General features: G+C 38.6%; 1 protein-coding gene across 10 annotated transcripts in view; it reads right to left on the reverse strand.

Moving 5' to 3' along the window:
- Positions 1-22811, reverse strand: part of DOPEY1 (dopey family member 1) — a 107436-nt gene that overhangs the window by 48689 nt on the left and 35936 nt on the right. For 6 of the 10 annotated variants that reach the window (XR_003096211.1, XM_025215328.1, XM_025215329.1 and 3 more), the window contains exons 9-18: positions 20683-20791; positions 18462-18642; positions 17497-17616; positions 15297-15411; positions 14501-14530; positions 13868-14101; positions 8798-9419; positions 4977-5251; positions 4003-4155; positions 1227-1327 (exon numbers count right to left, since the gene is read on the reverse strand). Coding sequence is in view for 9 of the 10 variants with exons in the window: in XM_025215328.1 (XP_025071113.1) it covers positions 1227-1327; positions 4003-4155; positions 4977-5251; positions 8798-9419; positions 13868-14101; positions 14501-14530; positions 15297-15411; positions 17497-17616; positions 18462-18642; positions 20683-20791 (1940 nt within the window). In the remaining variant the exon portion in view is untranslated. The remainder of the gene's footprint in view (positions 1-1226; positions 1328-4002; positions 4156-4976; positions 5252-8797; positions 9420-13867; positions 14102-14500; positions 14531-15296; positions 15412-17496; positions 17617-18461; positions 18643-20682; positions 20792-22811) is intronic. The other 4 variants (XM_025215325.1, XM_025215327.1, XM_025215324.1 and 1 more) reach the window with 3 other exon arrangements.

Consider the following 22811-nt stretch of genomic DNA (forward strand, 5'->3'; position numbering starts at 1 on the left):
ACTGAGAGATCCTCCATTTAAAAATGAGTTATATAACCTAAGAAAATAAAGGGGGCTAGAAAAATTAAAAAAGCAAAGTGATCATAACAGAACTGTTACTTACTATGTCTGTATGGTATCTAACACCCTGAAACTGTGATGGCAATATAAATGATCAAACAGTTTTAAAATCTATTTACAAATTTATGAAAATAAATATTTTTCATTAGCTGAGAGCATTACCCTCAAGGATTTGGAAAGGAAATATGGCTTACTTAGCAATACTGTGCTTCCTACTTTTTATCATTTTCTCCTTTTTATATTTTAGTCTTGTTAGTCCTTTGCAGAAAGGAAAAATTAATAACTGTAACATCTTTTAAATAATATATGCACTGGCCTTTAATCCTTAAAAAAATATTTTTAATACTATTATGTGATACATTTCATAAGCCCTTCTACTGTGTTTAGAGAATTTACCATCTCCACTTGAGCAGAGAACAAAAGCAATAGTTCAAAAAGAAACTGAAAACTAATCAATACGTTACTGTACTCTCCCACAGCTGTAATAAAGGGTACCAAATATAGACTGATTTTTTCCTGACACCTTCACACAAAGTTTTTATTTGTGTGTGTGTAGTTCTAGCTGAGGAGAATGAGAATAGATTGCTTCTGGTCATTTGGTGCAGAAATCTGGGAACACAGTCTCCTCTTCTGTGTTAGTAAGAAATATCTCATCAAAAATATAGGAGATCAAATATAGATGAGGCAAATTTATCTTTAAATTCAAGCAACAACTTGAACATTTTTTAATTCTTTCAGTCCTTCTGTCAATCCATATTCTGTTTTTGAATAAAACACTGTATTTCTATTCTGTTCTGGGTGGATCCTCTTTCCATCCTTCACCTTTATTAACTCATAGCAAGGATGAGAACAAATAGGATCAATGTTTGTTTTTTTTAAAATACAGTGCTCACATATTTAGTTAAAATTGCTGGGCTGAACATGGCCCCAGATTACTGTTCCTGCCCTAGTCTTCACAATACCACCAGTTAAGTCTGTAACCTATACATTAAATACTAACTTTATTGACTGTTACTTTTAACTTCAATTACACCAGTATTTTATAACAGTGCTTAATAAAATACATTAATTAATGTGTTTTTTTAAAACTGAACGGTCAACTTATTTTGCACAGTTAAATGTAATGGAAATGGAGATTATCACCAACTATAGACATGATCACCAACCTGTCAAAAGAACGTCCAAAGGAAGACGACTTGTTAATATGAAGGTCTCTGGTCAGATGCCAAAGAACTGCAAACTTAGCATGGGCTTCCATCCTTACTTTCTGTGGAACAAAACATAGGTTAAATTTAAGTAGATATCATTGCCTCTGAGAAGAAGCGAAAAAAAATATAGACAATAACCTAAAGATAATATCAACATATTAAAAATAAATTAACATCAACTGCTAATTAAAATTTACTATGCGGTTAAAAATATTTATTGAATTCTTAAAGACACTAACAGATTTGTTTCCTTGCTAGAACCCTAAAGTGATCTGTAATCTTAAAAGATAATATTTTTATATTAAGCTTAGCTTCTTCTTTCCCCAAGTTCAGTGTAAACAAAAATTCGAGCAATAAGGAAATATTTTTAGGAGAAAAACATTTATTTCTATTGCTCACCAAGCTTTGTTTTCATTGTATTACGATTGAGGGTGAGATACAGGCATAGCATGGGTCTGGTATAATACTGTACAGTGCAAAAGAAGAAAGAAAAAGAAAGCAAGACTAGACTGAGAGACACTGCTACATAGAAAAGAAAGAAGAGGCAGAAAATGAGGTAAGCAGGAAGATAGTTCTATGGTTAATATATCATACTGAAACTCAGGAAATATGGGCTCAATTTCGATTCAGCTCTAGCACGAATTTCCTGTAGACCTTTAGTTAAGTCATTACTTTTCTGTTACTTTCTGCCTCCATCTGTAAAACAGGGACAATGATACACTCTCTTCCTCAGCAAGACTTGTGAGGATAAAATTAAATAGTAGTGCCAACGTGCCTAGATATTGTCAAGAGGCGATCAGAAAGTAATTAGGTAAAAAGACAGACAGAAAGTTGTGAAGATGTGAGAGTGTGAATAGAGAAGAGGCTGATGATGCCACCTGAACACAGGGTCAGAACTGGGGGAGGTGCACTGGTGCACTTGCACCCCACTGATTCCTGTTCCATCCAGAGTTTAAAACCAACTGCCTGGCCATAGCAGCAGCATTTCTGATCAGGTAGTGCTGAGAGAGTCGACTGACTTCAAAGACCATTCTAGTCTACCAGATCTCTTCTAAATTCTTCATCCTTAGGTGTTAGCAACTTAGTTTTCTTCTTTTTAATGGTCTTGATGTTTCACCAATCAAACTATCCTTTGTTCTGCAACGCTGCTGTTAGCTGCTTCTGGTAATGAAGCTCCTATTTCATAGCCCTGCAGATTGTTTTTAACCCCTTTCAATTAAGTTGTATTTGTTTTTACTTCAACCTTAAACTGAATAATACAGACCTAAGTAGGCCCCTAGTGTATTATCAAAGCTTGTAGTAGGCAACTGTCAATCCTCTGGATCATGGTGTATGCATAAGAGGTCTAGCCAGGTACCTGATGAATTTGCTTGTATGGAGTCCTATGACCATCACTTCAATATCTTCAACATGTATGCCTAGGGAAGAGTATGGAGGAGTGGGGGCTGCCCAAGACCTACCATACCCTGCTTTAGACCACTGAGACAGAATCCACAGCCGAGACATTCAATGCTGTGATGGTTGTAGCTTCTGCCCGAGAGCAACAGATAAGAACTGTTGCTGACTGCCTAACACATCAGAGAGGGCGTATTTCTGTCAGGGTGATGTCCCTTACCTTTCTCCAACCAAGGAGTACCCACCAGGCAGTGGGGCCTAGGGTTTTGAGGCACCCTATACTTACCTTACTCAGGTTACAACATTGTAGTATTTTATAGGAGCTACCCTACCACAAGTAGACCTGCCACACTGCCACCAGGCACTTCAATCAGATGCAGTTTAAGGTCATACCCAGGACCAGCAAAGCTTTTAGTTTATTTTTAACTGGAGAAAAATATGTGTTGTTTTATACATGATGGTGCATCTCACCATCTGCACCTTGCCCTTTTCAAAATTCTATCTCCACCCATGACTGAACAAATATAAAGTTCCGTATGTATAAAGTTTGGTCCTAAATATCTGGTATCTGCAGTTTTTGGCACATGCTCGAATTAATACAGGCAGTCCTCGACTTACAACGCTTTGAGTTGCAATGTCGCACTTACAATGTTTCTAAATTGACACCCTGTTTCAACTTTCTGACATCAGTTTCGACTTTACAACACTTGATCTGATGCAACGCCATGACAGCGAACAAGTTCGCTGTGTCGCCCATCTCCCTGGAGAACATCTGTTCAAACTTCCTTGGATGCTTGCTTTAAGAAAGCAGACGAGACTCCAGAAAAACCTGCAGCCAAGACTCCTGAGAAGAATCCAACCAAGAACCCTTCAAAAAGTCCAAAGTCACCTCAAATAAGTCCTTCCAAATCAAGATGATTGCTATTTACAATATAAATACATGAATGTAGCTATATTACTCATCTATAATTGACTGAGTACAAAATTCTGGGTTATTTTTGGCGGAAACAGGGTATCGGGCCTTGGTTCAAGAACCAAGCCCCCATTAATAACATTGTTTCCTATGGGAAAATTGGTTCCAAGTTACAACGTTTCGACTTAAGACGCCATTTTCAGGAACCAATTGTGTCGTAAATCCAAGGATTGCCTGTATATATAAATTTTACACGTGTGTGCGTACACGCCCCCCCCCACACCTCCTCCACCCACTATTGAAACTGCTCACATTCATTACTGAACCATCAAGTCCTTCATTTACACATGCAACTCTGTTGCTGCATATCCAAATCCTTCTCATAACTGACTTTTTAACACCTTATAAATAGCTTAGAAAGTTTACCTTGTCTCTATGAGTCAGCTGTTGACTTATAACATCCTCACAAATGCTAGAAGATGGAACCAAGTTGTGTAACTGGTAGAAGAGCTCCACACTCTTCTGATGATGTTGAGGGGTTGTATCACCCAACTGGTCCCAGAGAGTTAAAGCTATATGCTTTGTAAACAAAAATAAGTTGTAAGAAACAGAATGAATAAATATCCTGCATTCTGCTTAAGAATTACTAGCTTTACACTCTGAAGGGAGCCCTTTAGTGTCAGCAGTTGAAAAATATGACTAATTGGGACAAATTATGGGATTATAAATTGCTTATGCCTAAAGAAAAACAGCCCTGAAACAGAGTGCTAACCTATTGTACAAAATTGCCGAAAATTTCATTGTAAAGATCCAATGCTTTTTACTTAATTTCTGTAATGGCAGAATATTTAACTACCTGATATATTCATTCTTGTGTTAAGAATTTCTAATGTCCTTGCATAACTCATCTCCAGAATGTTATATTTAATACTGTAATTATAATTTAAAAATTAAAATATTTATTTTGTAATAAACTTTTAAAAGAGAGTTCTCATTCTACAGTCACTAGGATCACGCTTTAAAATTGTTATTCTTTAAATTAATATCTATCCTAAACATCTTCTACCAGTTTCATGTCTTTGCTGCCTCCATCATCGTCTCTGGAAGCTCAGTTACTTAGTTCTTTCATTTACATTTTCAAAATACTGATTCAAATTAAGTATCTAACCTGAGCTGTAGATAAAACACTTTTAGTCATAGTACCTAAATATTTCATTTAAACTACAAGAACAAAATATAACATATATCTTATCCTTAAGCTATATTTATTATTCTAAGAATAGTTAGATAGGTAAGGTTGCTGATCTTCACTTATAAAGAAATATGCCTTGCTGCTGGAAATGTAGTCTACAGAAAATAAGACAAAAATATTGCATGAACAGCAAGGTAGCTTCTTGTACCTTGAAAAAATCTGTCTTTTCTGCCATATATCTCAGGTTGCCTTGAGTCAGAGGTGGCCTGATAACGACAGCCACTCTTCCTTGGTTTGGACTAAGAGGCTGTTCAGTATCCACACTGTTCAGATTTTCTCCAGTGACAAGAGCAACAGATTGAGTCATTCCAACCAAGTCCATTATCAAAGAAATAGTTACACCTTGAACACTAAAATCACTTGCTTGCCTGCAAGCATTCATAAGGGTCTGGAGCCACAATGGAGGATGCACCTGTTCACAGTCTGAAATAAAAATCAAAGGAAATATTTTTTATCACAACAATTGAAACTGCAATTACATTTTATTCCATTCTGCATACTTGTCACACACAATAACTTCTGGTTACTTAAGCTTCACTACAGTCCTCTCTCTTTTGTATTTGTAACCGTTTTTTATCCTATGCAGAAAATGATGGATGCAGACAATAAACAACCCTATTTTGAATAACGTTGGAAGCAAACAATAAAATAATTAATTATGTAATAATGCATCACTTTCTTTAAAATATGCAAAATTAATATGTGAAAACAGACAGAAGATGAAAGGTCATTTTCTTAAGAATGAATATAAAAATCTGTTAGATAAAATATTTTCCCTTTTCAAGATAAAGTGAACACAAGTTCTCTTGTTCTCAGCTAGATGCTAGATTAGACCACCATATCTATAAAATGTGTGAATATCACCAAGCCAATCCTAGTATTGTTATGTTAGTTTCAACAGCTTTGTGTATGACATTTGATATATGCATTTTATTCAACGTATGAGAACCCCTGGGATTCAAACCTGAGACTGGCATCTGTAGTCAGAAGCCCAGGATGCAATGCCACTGCACAGTTGGGAAAACGCCACTCAACCTAATGGGGGACTCAGTAACTTGGGCAGGGGAGAGGAGGCAGAGACCAGTGTGATTATAAAGTGCCTGACTGGAGGGGTATAAAACCCTCCCACTTCCTACAGAATCTTGTCTGAGCAACAGCATTGTAAGGTGTTGTTGTCTTGAACTTTCCCACTTACACTTGGATTCCTGTCTTTGACATCTTGGCCTTCTCATCAACTGTTCCCCTGACCACAACTATGTCTTGACACTTGACTTAACACTCTGGCAACTAAACAGATACCTGGCTTTGACCATGGTTATTTAGGTTTTGGTAAACCCCAGACTCTGGTTCAATTGTTCTAGCCCATGCTAGTTGTTCCTGGTTTCCTATTCCCTGGGTCCTGCTTTCTGAATTTCTGGCTTCATCCTTGTTCCTGGGTCCTGCCTATTGACCCCTCTGTTTCAGATTGCCTAGCTGGCTCCTGGCTTAATTAAGTGACCACTTACATCCTGGTTGTAAGCCTGATAAAAATGTCACACCCATAACTGGAAGAGTTAGGATAGCACAACTTTTAAATGTAGACTCTATTTAATGAAGAATTTGTGCTCACTTTATCATGAAAAGAGAAAATATTACGTACGTAACGGATTTATATTAATGCAGTCACTGGTCAGAATTGCAGCATTTTCTACTGTCATGCCATAGAAAAAGTATGTAAGTAACCCTTAACTTGCACATCATTGAAGCTAGGAAAGCATTACTATTTGTATCTTACAAATGGCTCAAAGAGGTTGTGACATGCCGAAAATCCGACAGGCAGCAAAGGCAGAGTAAGCAACAGATCCACAGAAGACTCTCAGAATTTTACATAGCTAGGAAATTAATTTTTAAGGGGCACAACCACGTTATTTTATAATTGAACTTATGTTAATCTACTCTTTTATAAAAGATATATTTCAGGTATTCTGGATCTAATTAAACTATATATATGCCATACCCCTAGGGAAAATAATGAGGACATATACACTCAAAATTCAGTCTGAATGATGTGTCAAAACATAAGCTATTGCCATTAAACTTGGTAAATTACATGCATTTAAAAACCTTCATTTTCAAAATCTGTAAAACAAAGTAAAACCCCCAAACCTACAATGTAAAGTTTCAAACATAAATAAACAAGAGCCAAGACATCAGAGACAAGGCTTTATTTTAAATCAGGGCTGTCAAACTCATCTGGCCCTCTGAGCCAAATGAGTTGCCTGGGACCAGTCAACAGAACAGATGAATGGTGTGGAGCTGGCCCCTCGCGCTGGCTCAGGTCCATGAACAACACTCCCACACATGCCTGATGGATGCAGCATTTGCTTTAGCCAGTCCAGGACTACACCATATGTGGTACCTGCTCTGGCCAAACTGAGATGGGACTGGTGTGCAACGTTTGCTTCAGCTGGTTTGGGGTGTATGTCCTGTGTAGGGCAGGTCCCAGACTGGCTGGAATGGGTGCTGTATATAGTGTAGTCCTAGACTGGCCAGATTGTGCAGTGGATCTAGCAAGCGGGAGACCCACAGAGCCATCTCCGCCCCCTTTTGCACTTGCTAGATCAGTGCCTAATCCAGGATTGGCACTGCAGATAGTGCCAACCCCAGACCAGTCAGAGTTAGTGCTGTGTACAGCAGTCCTGGAGGCACCATGGGTGCTGGATCTGATATGTGCAGGAAGGAAGCAGTCCTGGACTGGCGCTGTATGGGACCAACACTTGGGGCCAGATGATGTGGATGCGTGGGCCATATTTCTGACACCCGTGCTTTAAAGGTAACACAGTTTATACCTCATACTCCTGTCTCATACTGTGTAAGAACTTGTAACTACAAATGTCTTGAATTTTGTCAGATAGCATTTATTACTATAACTTTAAAAATGTTACTTTATTAATAAATTGATCAAGATTAATTAATTATTCCTATAATTTTGTGTGCATACAGTACTATATAATCCTCACCTACATTTTACTCAGCTCCACTATATTTGATTAATTTCTTCCGATATATCTGTAACCAGTCTAGCTTTACTATAAGGAAATTATATAAGCTTTAATCTTTTCAACAGCAAAATAAATTTAGAGAAACTCCAGACAGAGGTATATATTTTACTGACCTGAAATGTATAACTTAAACTGGCATATTTGTTTTACAGTGTTATTAATGTGGATGTTATTATTATTAAAATTATTATTGTGATATATAAAATATTATTATTACCACTGCTATTATCATTGATGTTATCATGATTATTTATTTTATGAATGTAGATATCACTCTAATATCTTGAAATGGGGTCAAATACAGACTAGCTATAGGCTTCTGACTATAACTTGCATACAATCACTGTTCAAGGCATATGAAAAGCACTATTAACAGAGAACCTATTAACAGGGAGGTGGTGCTCTCCCCTACCCTGGGGGTCTTCAAGAGGAGGTTAGATGAGTATCTAGCTGGGGTCATCTAGCCCCAGCACTCTTTTCCTGCTTATGCAGGGGGTCGGACTCGATGATCTATTGAGGTCCCTTCCGACCCTAACATCTATGAATCTATGAACCCTGATAGAAGCACCAATTGTGTGTTTCATATTTTGAGTGCACAATTTGGAGGCTGGGTTTCATTCTCAAGTCTCTTTCTCCATTTGTCTATATTGGCTAAAATTGGCCTGTACAAATTCTCACAACAAAATGTATCTTATAGGAAAAACCTTTTTTAAACATAATAGTGCTAAAAAGTACGTAACTTTCCAAAAAAAAATTCTACACCATAAGAGGAAAATATATGTTCCTAAAAAGAGCAATAAGGAAAAAACCCCAAATATATAGTACAAACCCTTAATAATTATTTTTTTTCTTAAAATAAATAGTTTAAACTAAGAATAGAAAAACAGGGGGGGGGGGGGGGGGGGGGAAATGAAGAAATACTACTTACCAACATCTGATTTCCCAGCATGTAATTCTGAAGTACGATTTCCCTCTGCAATGTAAACTGGAAAACTTGAACATTCAAGGTATAGCTGACATGCAGCAATAAAGGCAGAAAGGTATTCTTTTCTGAATTTTTTGTTTATTTTTTTCCCTTTAGCATCTCCTTGTGATTCTCTCTCCCATTTTGCTGGTTGTCCTTGCTCTTTAGTATGGTCCTGTTGAAGGTCTGCTGCCAAAGACTGAGACAAGGAATTATTCTGAATGATATACAGGTTGATAAATCTGGTTAAAAACTGTTGGACATACTCCAAGCAGCACTGCATTGCAGTCTTTTGGATCGTCTTCCCATTTCGAGTGGCTGGTCCCTGTGTTGTTATGGAAGGGGGCTGTACAATGGTTTCTTCAGATCCCACAGTTGATGCCGTTTCAGTCTCTGAGGATGTGCTACCTACAATAGGGATACCAGCAACTCCATGACATTCACTCACTGCTCTATCAATATCATCAGCTGTGTCTGCTTGGTACTGCACAAACTCAGTGAATCCACTTTCTGATGATCGACTACTTGGAGGATTTTCACTATCTTCAAATACATCATTAGGATTTTCAAGTGAAACTGATGGCACCTAATTGAGACAAAAGTATGTATAGCCACATATTACAAAGTAATAATGAATGTCAATAATTAGTAATAAGAAATTAACTTAGTTCCCATTTTGGAAACTATGGCACTCTAGAGGTTCCAGCGCATTATAAAGTTTTAAATTATGCCTACTGTATACTTTTACCACTGCATTCTAGTGCACTTGCTCATCTATTTTTGATGCCTTGCAGCATTGTTGGTCATGTTAAAAATCAAACTTAGAATTCTCAAAAATGTATTTATAATAAATTATATCAACTATAAAAGAAGCAAATATTACTTATCAAGTGAAAAGAGTCATTTAAAAAGTTTTAAGATATATAATTAATATGCTGATGTGGCAGAAGGAGAAGGGATCAACATGGTAAATATAATAATTTGAAAAAGCATTTGAAATATGTATACATATGATATTATTATTAATGTATAAAGCACTTTATGCCAAAGTGCCAACATGCCAAACTAATATAATTTCTTCTCTATAACAGGAAGCAAGGCACTAAACTACAGCTTAATTTATGGTTATTTTGGCTTCTAGGAGGATATATTGAGTTTTAAGATTTGCTTTTAGAAGACCAAAATAATTATCCATTTATGAGTGCAGCAGTTTTCCAATTAAGTACACTATAAACGATGCAAGTGCGCGGAGGCATTTAAAAGATGTCAAAACAGAGGCTTCAGAAGATGGGAGAAGGTGGGAAGAGATACAGATTTATCTATAATCACAGATAGTTTTACATAATGTCATTGTACAAGTAAATAATTACATTAAAGATTATTAATAAATTTTGATTAAGTTCTATAGGTGCACTGCTGACATGGGCTTCCCAGTTATAACTGTTTACTTCTGTAGGATGAACCAGTTTTATGCAATATAAAGTATTAAGTATGCAAATTTCTTGCAAAACAAAAAGCAAAAAAAAACAAACCCTAACACAAAAACAGCTTAATTTTGGAGCTTTAAAGATTTTGCTACTAAAAGTATAAAAAAACCAGAATTTTTCCAACTGTTTTTTAAACAAAAACACTATTAATTATCGAGTTATTACACCTTCTCTATCAAATGTAAAATTTAAATTCCAATATCTTTTTCATAAAATGAAAACCTAATCTATAAACAAGTCTAGAGTATCTCAATACAGAGCACACCATTATTTTTAAATCTATAACTTAAGTGTATCACCTAGTATCTTTCCTCCCTTACCCAAGATATAAAATAAATAAAAAACTGAAGCAGGGAATTTCCTTCCTGTAGTTGTGAAAGGAGAAATGCACAGTTTGATTGAAAATAGCCAACTGCTGATGAGATCAGACAGAAATGTACATTTTTAGGAATAGAAAAGAACAATTACTTATGTTACAATAAAAGAGGTTTTTGAGATGTGTTACCTACACTGTGGGTGTGCATATTGTAGGTGTACACTACAGGTATGCAATATTGCAGGGTTGTCCAATTTTAAAGTGCCTAGGGACCACATGCCCCACAGGTCGCACCAGTGGGGGCTGCATACCATAGGCGCACCACACCACAGGGATCACGGGCCCTAAGGCTGCATGCCCTGTGCAAGCTGGCATGGGCAAGCGCCCCTCACCCTGCCGTACCAAAGGCATTGGCAGGTACACCCCAGTGCAGTGCAGCATCTCACCTCACCTTCAGCTCCCTGAGGGCTCCTCTGTGGCACCAGGTCATACATTCACTCCAGGAGGCTCCCCTGGTACCACGCAAAAACTGGGGGAGGGAGAGAAAGTCCTGAGACAACCAGGCTGCTCTTGCAGCAGCCAGAGCAATAGGAGCAGCTGCAGGTGGGTGGGAGCCTGGGGGCCACATGCTAATCCCTCATGGTCCCATAGGCTGCCAGTTGGATATCAGTGTCCACTGTGACAACCCTCATGCCCTGTGTGCCCCCATAAGCACTACAGTGGTGAGCAAAAGTGACGAGTTGGCCTCCACCTCCACTTAGTTCCTTTGACAATAAGAATCAACAGAGCTTTCAATTAGTCATTAAACAAAGGAGTTGCAGGGGTAAACGTATGAACAGCAACCCAGGTAGTGGCCCCACATGTTTCAAATACCATTATCCAAAACATACTCAGATAAGTTTTGGATGGGAAAAGTTATTCTCTAATTCAGGGATCAGAAACCTACAGTCCACAAGCCAGAAATTGTCCCTGGCAAGATTTAATCCAGCCTATTTAGGGAAGTAGCAGTGCCCAGGTTGAGAGTAGCTGCAGCCTGTGTTAGGGCTGAGTTGTGTTAATGTGGGCCCACTGTTGATAAAAGCTTGCTGACCCCAGCTCTGGTTTTTTGTAAAAGCCATGGACAGGCCAGAGGAAGGTATGAATGACTTCACTGTGCCATTAAAAGACAATGTCTTTACCATATTTAATGTGTGAAATCTTGCTTCACAAGGGATGGAATAAAGCTTCACGAAGAAAATTAGTAACTGGATAAATTGATTGAGGCAAAAATCTGAAGCTGCCTGAGGAAGAAAACTGGGGTGAGGCCTAAAGATGATCCTGTCCTTAAAAAATATGCCATACAGAGGAATAGACATGGGGATTTAATTTCTTCTATTCTTCTACTTGAAGTGGTATCCACAACTTGCTAGAAAGAGCAGTTGCCATAGGTCCAAGAAAGGCTTTATTATGTTAATGAGGGTTAAGCTGAGATCCCAGAAAGAGAAGGCTCCTTCATAGCCATGGGTAGGATCTTCCAAGGAATTTCAACAGGATGAGCCTGGAACCCAGGGGGTGGTTAGTAGAAATTGCTACTAAATTTGCCATACAAGAGAGTCTCCATTACATCTGGGTAAGCAGATAACTCAGGTCGATAAGAATTGATGTTAGTAACAAAGATCTATCACTCAAACAGCGAGACAGAAAACCTCTTCCATTTACATGTGTAGATGGAAGGTTTCCTACTTTTCTGAAGGCACTTTTCAAATAGGCTGCTTCTTGCCAACGAGCACCCAGGCTGTCAGTTGCAGGTCCTGGGTCTGAGAAATTAAGTCTGGAAAAACTGGCAAAGAGATCAGTGACGTCAGGTCAAAGAATCAAAAATCTCTTAATCGTGCTAAGGCTATTATAATCTCACAGCCTGAATCCTGTTTCACTTTTCTGATAACCAAGAGCCTCAGCAGAAAAGGAGGGAAGACAAACTGTCCCAGTGGCCACTGAACAAGAAAACTGTGTCAGAACTGTGATCATGATCCCCTCCCTCTGGAGGGAAACATCTAGCACTTGTCACTGTGATGGTAAACTCCCACCGGTGGAAGATGTGGAAAAAACAGACCATTTACAATTCTATGGAAAATTCCTGATGAGTTATGCCAGTAGAGTATCTCATAGGAACAGAAAAGCAGGCAGTCACTGAAGTAATGTGTTAGAGCATCACCCCAGTTCCAAAGATGTTTTAGTGCCTAACAGAATGGATGTTTGCCAGGATATTAGTAAAAGGCTTCAGAAGCCACACAGAAACCAACTGGCAGAACTCTATACCAGTAGTTCAAATCTTCACAAACTACAGGTATCAGTCTGCAACTGATACTCCTTGATATTCCCTATCCCTGGGAAATAGAAGAGAAAAAAACATGAGGAACTTAGAGATATACAGTATAGCAACACTACCATTGTATATGGGCAAAAAATCCTCTGGAAGGACTCCAAAAGAAACGAAGTTAGATTTTTCAGGAGTGCTTGCTATAAACCAGATCTGGTACTTCTTGAAATCAGTGGTAAAAGTTCTAAGGACTACACTGTAAGCAGAGTTCGGCTTATCTTATCTTGAAAATTCCGTTTTTTACCTTTTTCAGAAAAGAACATATCGTATAACTCACAGAGGATATGGGTAGGGACCTACCAAATTCATGGTTGGCCAATTTTTATGGAAACTTGCATTCAGGTGTGCTCTGTGAAAAATGGTGGGCTCCATAAAATTGGGCAGGCTCCATGATTTTGGCGGGCCTGCTGAAAAAAAAAACCACCTTACTGAAAATAAAATGCTATCTCCCTCTGTGGAGCCAGCAGTCCTTGTGGCCACTGTGGCCTGGCTGTGCAATACACTGTGAGGAGAACAGCTGGCTCGAAGGGCTGCCAGCAAGATGGCAGCTGCCCTGCCCCTCACCGCTGACTGGCTGAGAGGGCTGCCCATTGTGTGGCCCCACCCCTCTCCACCAATCAACAGCAAGAGGTGGGGCCACATGGACAGCCTTTGCAACCAATCGGTGGGACAGGGTGAGGCTGCATGACAGGCAGTCCTTGCAGCCAATCAGCAGCATAGGGCGTGGCCACTGGGGCTCCTCGGCCAGAGGCAGGGGAGTGAGGGGGGCTGCGCTCAGCCCATGAAAATGCCTGCCGGTCCAGAGATCTACCCATGAAAATCAGCCAGTTGCCTCCTCGAGTTAGTAAGACCCCTAGAAATAAGTCTATTACCTTTTTATCTTCCCATTCTTTAACGGAGCTGTTTTGTCCACTTGGAAGCTGCAAAATACCATCTGTGCCTGCGGACAACAGTGGAGGTTGAACCTTACTAAGGATCTTTGAGCAGAGTCTGAGGGAATCAGTTAGTTCAGACAAGTGCAAAGTATGAAGATGGCTCGTCAATGCAGAAATCATTCTAAGCAACAATTGAGGCAAGTGCTCCGTCTGTATTTCAATATAGGTTTCCTAACAAAAAGATAATAAAATTAAGAATATGTTTTTAAACCCCATCCCAAACTTACTTATAGTTCCATTATTATTCAAGTAATTTTATTTTAAGCTTCTTAAAAATAGAGAAGGCAAATAAAATCTAGCAGTCCAAAATGTCAACTATATTTTACACTAACTTTATGGGACAGAAAGGATAGTGTAGGATAGCTTGTAATGTCTTGAAAATATTCATGCATTATTACCATTCTAGTCCTTTTAATTAACAATACAAAGACATTACAACATTTCTTATAACAATGCTAGGACTGAAAAGTTCTATTTTTCTTTGTATTTTATTTTCTTTAAAGTACGGAATTAAGAATGAAATGTAACAAATCAGTAAAAACTAAAGAGAAAACAGGCTGAATGTCATACCTGACACAGCACTCTCATACTTCTAGTAGGCTTTGAAATGAGAAAGCAAAGAATTGAGGAGAAGAAAGATATACAAAAAACAGTTCCAAAAGTCTTCACTGAATTAAGCAATGCTAATAAAGAAACGATAAATATCTTATTCTGATATTCAAGAGAACTAATATCAAAACAAAATGTGCCTTCTAAACTATTATGTAAAATACATATAAAGTATTGCAAAGTAAATGGGTACATTTGTAACTAATACAGAGCAAACTTTAAAGAAGAAAAAGAGAAGGGCTAAACTCAAAATAAAGTTAGTTAAAGAACTTGTAGGCTTATGCATCAGAAGAACAAAAACTGATTTATTGTATGTAATAGGATCCAGTCAATGTACCCCAAAATTTTTTTGAACTTCTAAAGCAGGGGTGTCAAATACGTGGCCCGTGGGCCAGATCCAAACCATGGAGCCATGTCATCTGCCCTGCAAGGCTCCTGGAGGGGCCAGGAATTTGGAAGCAGGGAAAGTGGGGGTGGGGCCCGCTGCCAAAAAGGAGCCTTTTTTTAACCCCCATGGCTCCCTTTTGCTCTGTTCCTTCACCATGTCCAGATCCAGCCTGCAAGGAGGCTCATGGTCCAGATTTGGCCCACGAGGAGCCCTGCAGGCCAGATCCAGCCCAGGGGGTTACTGGGTGAGTTTGATAGCACTGTTCTAAAGTAATGAACTATTTCATACAAAATATTCCTGGTTTTGCTCAAGGTTAATTCTCAAAAGTACTGTCCTCTTATACCTACACATGATGAGTAACAGTCTTACCAAAGAAACAATATCCAACAAAAAGTCCACTAGTAGACAGAAATTGGTCAGGGGTAGCTCAGATGGCTCGCTACCACGTCCAGGCCCAGTGTGAAGTCTAGCATGCAGTGTCCTCCTGTGAAATTAAAATAAATTTGTGCAGTCTTTTTGTTTCATTTATAGGCTTAGTTACAAAACAAGTTAAGGCACAGCTGTACACATCAAAGAATGGAATGATGTTTTATTAAAACTATGTTTTAATTTAAATTAAATCTATTTTAGTAAATCCAGATAGACCATGTCCTTTCAGCAGTAGTTGCATTTCACACTACAACTTGTGTTGATGATCAAAAATCTGCTATTCCAGTCATTATCTAATCAAGCATTTTTTTATTTTTTTTTTTTACAGTAGGAGATTTAAGAGCTCAGTCAGTTCGGTTTATCAAAACAAATAGTGAGAGATGACTTGAATACTATATGCAAGTACCTCCACAAGGAGGAAATTCTAAGTACTAAAGGGATTTTAATTTAATAAAGAAAAATATAACAAGAACTACTGGCTGAAGCTAGGCAAATTTTTGACAATGACGGGGATTAATCATTGGATCAATTAACCATGGGGGTGATGGATTCTTTATCACTTGGTGTCTTCAAATCAAAATTCAGTCATTCCAGAAGATATTTTAGCTGCAGAAATTAAGTAACTGGTCGAAATTCAATGGCCTATGAAACAGACGGTGAGAACAGATGATCCAATCTGACAATAACCACTAGGAACTTATGAATAATGTATGAAAAAAACTCATCTAAGTAAAGACAGATCTTGTCCAGGGTGGAAATACTATTTACAGATTTTAAAAAAACCCTGACTCCTCCTCTACACACAGTCGAGACATTCAGACATTAGCGTAACAAGCAACTATTTATACTAAAATCCCAATATACTCCTTGCTTGGCAGAAGGCTGGTTTCACTCATCAGGCATTTTGAATTAGTTTAATATTCTAAAACTAGAAGAAAAAATCCCAGGGTATATATATTGCTAAACAGATTCATCATAGCTTTTAGAAAATTCCTATCTTTGAGGAATGCATTATAATTCTTTACCCAATGCAGTTGTATTTATCTAAACCATACAAAAAGTCCTCTTGTAAATCCCTAAATTTCATTTAATTAAAAATCCCTGTAGAGGAGAAGACAGGTTTCATGCAAATTCTCATTTGGAGGAAGTTTAATTAGTGCACGTTTAATAGTAACATGTGTCCATACATTATCCTTGAGCATCGCTCAAGTGTCCCATGGCCATAATTCTGATTCAGTATGAAGCAATCTAGCTAAAACCTTTCTTTGCCTTTTTTTCCAAAGGAATTTTCCAATTCACACTGAAAAAGCAATTTGAAGAATATTAGTATACACCAATGAAAAAAACCTTAAGGTACTAAGAAAAATCACAATCTCAGGAAGTAGACTTGTTCTACATTTTAAAGTTGGGCCATCATAATTTTTCCAATTAGGGGTGTGACATTCTCATTTACACTGAAATGGTCAGCTCCCCCCTCCGCACCCCAAGACACTGTTTTGAGAACACTGCAAATGTAGATACTGTTCTATAAATATAAAGGTGACACAGGGTATGGCAAGACACATAGTAAAAGCACTCCAAGTGCTTTTTCGGTGGATCAATAGCATAGAGAGGTACAGTAGCCTTCTACCAAACCTGTTCTTAGTTTGCAGAGGTTGGGGGACAGGAAGGGTAGTGATCCCAGAACCCCGTTTGTCTGACCAACAAACCTATTGTGTGCTTGCTAAGTAGACAGAAACAATCTTTAAAGTGTGTCCAAGTTATACCTGTTCATTCAGTGTTAGTAGGAAGGCCAAACTGTTATCCGCCCATTCATATTTAATTGCTAAAATTTAAGCTCCTTAACAAGTAATAAAAATTACATCTGTTCACCTTCTTAAATTATTATACTAAATCCTCTTCCCATGGGGAACAGAAATCCTTATATAAAGTACCTTTGCACCAATATAACAGCATCCATACTGAAAGAACTACACCACCTTAACAACACAAATAATGCTTAAAGGGTACAATGTTCTAGTATAGAACTTAACACTTGAAAATGTCTAGTAGGGTGCCTTACCCATTCCCCTGCCAATGCACAAACAGGAGAGAGCCAGATCCAATTTTACACTTACAAGAATTAAACAGTGTAACTTACCTACAACATTCTTCAAACCAACGAGCAACGTAATCCCACATATAATAAGGCTCAAAGGAATTAAAGAGAAGATTGGCAGTTTTAATCAGCTCTGCTGTTTTCTTGTTTTCCCTCAGTTTGCTAAAAATAAATAAAGAGAAATAATGTCATTTAAGGTGTATTGCTACACTTTATTTTAAAAGTTATTGCATAATACTGATACTACATATTGATATAATATATGCTGATATTAATACAGTAGTTACTTTGGCAGCTCATCAGCTGAGTGTGCACAGTTACCTTTCCCATCATGACCTGGCATGACTGTCCAGCTGCTCATCATTCTCTGTCTGTATTTCCTTTCCTTCTCTATGTATTTTTCTGGGATTTGGTTTCTAATTTTCATTCTAATATTTCTTTATTCCTCACCCCCTGTTGTTTTCTCACTTATCCTTTCCTCCAAATCTTCCAGCATCCAATTTTCTTCTTTGTCTTTGCTTTAAATTTTCTTCTCTACCTGATGCTCTCTCCCATCCTGTAGTTTTGTTCTTTTCTTAATAACTTTGCTTCCTAAGAATTTCCCATCTCTTAGTGTCTCCCTATGTGCAAGACAAGAAGCTCCTCAAGCTAGTGCCTGCCTGTGCCGCCTCTCATCTATTGGCAACTGAAAAAGCTTTTCGTCACATTTCTGAAGACAAATAATGTTCTTCATATTCCAGTATTAACTGGACATGTACACTAAATATTCCAAAATAATGTCATTGATACTGGAACTATTTTCGCACAGTAAAAATTAAAAATTATAACTAGCGACCATAGGTCAACATGCTTTTGGGCCTTAATGCAAATCTTTAAGATCATTGGGAGCTCTGGCTTTAACTCTAAAAGAAGCAGAGGCAGGCTCCTACTCATTGCTACAAGTTTAGCATGCCTTCCAGCCACAAACAATATTTGATATCTATTATTTTATAAGTTTAGATTTAAACCTCAGAGTGTTTTCTGCTAAGGAATTAGTATATGTTAAACTCTCTCTTCTTGCAATCCACCTGCTTAGCTGTGTGTGGTCTTTATTGAAGGAAGGTTCCACCTGTAGATCCAGCTCTGCTTTGCACTGTGTATACAACGTTCTAAATACTTCAATCAGTACATCTTCTAAGATTGCAGGCCCTAAAATAAATACAAGAAATAACTACAATGATAATCTTGCATTTAATGATACTGCAATAATGAGAATCTGAATCCTAATCAAATCATTAGCCGCTATCACAACTTCGTTTATTAAAACCACAGAATAATTTTATTCAGTTATTTTAAGAAGCAGAACAATGCCAGAACTTTTGTTTTACACTCCTATGCACAGTAGAATTTAATACTGTACATGTTTTATACAATGGGATATGCAGGATAATTATCTGTGATCCCTAATTAGTTATGGGGATAAATCCTGACATATCATGATGGAAATTCATCTAAGTGTATAATGTAAACATTATGGCCAGGTACAGACATTACACTTTTACTGGTATAAGTGACTGGAAACCAGTCGATACCCGTAACAGAACAGAAGTTTGGCACACAAAACCAGTCTATAGCCATTAAAGAACAGAAGTTCATCACACACAGACTGGTTTAAAAATGTCAGAACCCAGTCTAATATTTAATGGTGGGGGGCAGCAATTGGCCCAATCTAGGCCAGCAGGAAAGGGGGGCTGCACCTTGGTGTAACACAAGCTGAGTAACACAGATCAGATATAACTCTGCCCTGGAGAGATGTTAACTTTCAGCTGCAGAACGAATGCTCAGAACCAGGGGCAATGTGTAGCGGGTACGTGTGCACCCCCTGAGAGCACCAGTGCACCCCCTGAGAGCGCCAGTGCAGGCCATACTCTGTTTAGCCAGCAGGCAAGGGGGCAGGTGGGAGTACCAGTGCCCCCTCTGCGAGTGCTGGCCGGGGCTGCTGGAGGCCCACCCCACCCCGGTCAGTGGGATTGGCCACTGGGGGACCCCTCTGCCAGCTGCTGACTGGTGTCAGGGGGGCATGTGCCCCCCTGACTCAAGAGGCACCAGGCGCCCATGCTCAGAACCAGTTTCAGGTATTAATGTGTGGGTTAAGAGCTCCAGGAGCTGCCTCAAATTACTGCGTAACAAGGCCCTCTGTTGGCCCTGTTGAAGCAATCTGCAAACATGATCCATTTAATGTTGCATACTCCATGAAATCTCAGTGTGGGCAGTGTCATTAATGATTTAAACTGCCTGGCCCAGAAATCATGAGCAATTGAGAAAAAGTCAACCTATACAATCAAAAACATAGCCTGGTGTACTGGTCTCTGTAATCAGCATTTTTGCTGTCCTCCCCACCCTCCCCCTACATTTTATACGGTTGCTTTACTTCTGCCTTCCGTTTAAAAAATGAGGACAAAGTAAACATATGCTATCATTTTGCATATCTCAAAACAATAGTTTAGGGGTGGTGAACAGATTTAAATTGGAATATATGGTTTTATTGATTTTAAAGTTGTACGCAAAACCACATCATCCAAAAAAAAAGAAAAAGAAAAAATTAGTAATGAACAGTGTTGGTAAGAGGCATCATCATTCCATCCACATGCATCTTTTATCCAGATCCCCTCCATTTTCGCTTGCATCTCATCAATAGTAATGTTTGCAAATATTAAGCAAAAATTAATTACTCCTTTTTGTTAAAAAGGCTACAGATTTTCAAAGCCACGTGACCTTTATTTATGAGTTTTTCTTGCGTATTAGAACAATTGGGATGCATCATGTTTTTAAACAGGTCTTATACATACATTTGCATATATCAGGAGAAATAAGAATAAACCTAGGAATCCATAAAACAGCAATTACTGAGACATTTATTTTTTTCAAATGGAGTACTACCAGCTTTGACTTGTTTTTCATAGATATTCAAAATCTAAAATAATATTTCTTGCAGTACTGTAACACCTTTGCATAGCTCCAATTTGGCATCTAAGCTACTTGCCAATGATACTTTTACTTCAGATTTTCTGCAACAATAGCAAAACTGTTAAGATTTCCTGGAAGGTGAGAAAGAAATAAACAATTATTTTAAGAAATGCTACGGTTCAATTCTACCAATGATTTACTGGAGGCTTCTTTTTCTTTAACCGATTAGCAAAGCAAAATGAAAAATGCAGTAAACGCTCAAAAAGTTTTTGGGAGAAGTACCTAGTTCAGGCTTATCCAGTAAACTGATAAGAATCCGAAAAGGCTTTAGGTCTTGCATTAGTGTACTTTCCTCTCCATGTCCGTTAACTTGCAAGATTCCCACCATTGCCTATGAAAACCAGAAACAGATGAGAGAAAAAAAAATCAAGAAGGAAACTGATTCTGTCAAATGGTTCAGCGCAAATCATATAAGAGGGAAATTATTTTTAGTGGAGGGAATTGTTTTCTGAACTCATACAGCTCTCTCTTCATACTTATTCAGCAGTGTCGTCCCCCTCACCCTGTGTCCCCCCCCCGAAGTCATATTCTATTCCACAGTTTGCTTGTTCTAATATTTGTGGAGGTTGAGGAATATACAACAAAGTGGTATTAATAGCTGCTTATTTAAAAATCCTTGAGAGTAATATAGGTAAGGGAGACAAGTGATCAAGAAACTTCTTGAGAAGCTAAGAACTTTTAAAAAACAGTGCTGAATAAAATAGTAATCTACCTATCCAGGATGAACCTTGCCAGGGTGGAAGACCTTGCTAACAGTGAGAGCTTCAAAAAAGGAACAATGGAAAAAACAGAGACCCTATCTTGAAGTTCTTTATTCTATGATATCAACTGCAGAAAAAAAAAAAAACCTAGCTAGATTCTCACAAAGTCTTCTTAGTTTCTCTCTGCAGCTGACACAGCTGTATGAGTAGGAGCTATTCCATTTCTTCTACACGTTCTAAAAAAGAGAAAAAGGAAAAGGAAAGAGAGAAGAAGAAGGACAAGGAGAAAGAGGAGGAGGAGGAATGAGACAGAAAAAAGGCTTGATCTGATCTGCTAAAAGGTGATAATCACTTACTATCTTGGAAAATCTTCTCTATCTGAGCATGCTTTTAAATGAGTAGATTTTCCATCATACAAACAACAAGAGAGTTCTCAAATTTGAGGAAAATACAAAAGGAGAGAAAAAAAAAAGACTGAAAGACAGAGAAAAGGAGAAAAAAATATTTTTTGAAAGGCCTTCTCTCATGGTATTAAACCAGGGGCAGGTAAAATCTGGCCTGCCAGGCCATTCTATCCAGTCTGCAAAAATTAGAAAATATTTATCTGCTCCTAGCTGCCTGTCAAAGATGACAGGAGACAGGGGCAGTAAGACCCAGGGGGAGCCGGCAGCAGGAGCCCAGTCCTGCCCACCCGCAGCCATTTCTCCACTTTCTGCCCCGGCCCTGCTCCAGTGCCACATGGCTCTTGGCTGCATGACTAGACTAGGAAGCACAAGGCCGTGCTGGTACAGTGGGTGTGCGCGTGCACAGGCAGGGACAAAGAGAGTGTGTGTGTAAGCAGGGGGAGAGTGTGCGTCTAGGCAGGGGCAGAGAGTGAGTGAGTGTTCGTAGGGCAAGTCCCACATGCACACCCCACCATACACATGTACCCACACCCCCCTCGCACTGCCATACACACAGACCCCACACCCACACCCCCTCACACACCCTAGTCACCTCCCCCACACAAAATCCCCCACAAATCCCATACCCATCCACACCCCACATATCCACACACACACTCCCACAGGCATCAAAAGAAGAGCTCTTCCTTCTTCTCTTCACTTGAATCAGGGAGGTAGTCAGCCCCTGCTAGGCTGACAAAATATCCCTGTCCTCTGAGATTGGGGGGGGGGGGGGGGGGGGGGCGCTGTTCATCATCAATACAAGTGGAAGAGCACTGCTCCAAATCTATTCGGTGGATGCAAAGTCTATTGAGCTGTCCCATCAAATGCTACATTTACGTAAGGGGAAAGAAAGATGGAAATGGAAGACAATTTAAAATTCTTCCTTACGCTATTACTGCTATGAAGAAGGGTATGCTAACTAATACCTCAGGCTAAGTGGTTCTTTGAGTAATCTAAAAGTTTTGAAAGAACGGTACCAGAACAGGACGTGATTGTCCAAAAGGCAGAACCAAAAAAAAAAAAGTTCCCAAGTTGAAAGGCAACACAAACTACATGGTTATATTGAAATGACTATTAAGGGATGTGGAAACAGAATTTTTGGTAAATATAGAAAGGATGCTTTAAGAATGAAGATGTTAAAAGATGTTAAGAGAATAATTCCACAATGAGTAAGTCCCACGTAATAAAAAAAATGCTATAGCTA

The sequence above is a fragment of the Alligator sinensis genome, unplaced genomic scaffold, assembly GCF_000455745.1.
Source record: "Alligator sinensis unplaced genomic scaffold, ASM45574v1 scaffold180_1, whole genome shotgun sequence".
Lineage (NCBI taxonomy): Eukaryota > Metazoa > Chordata > Crocodylia > Alligatoridae > Alligator > Alligator sinensis.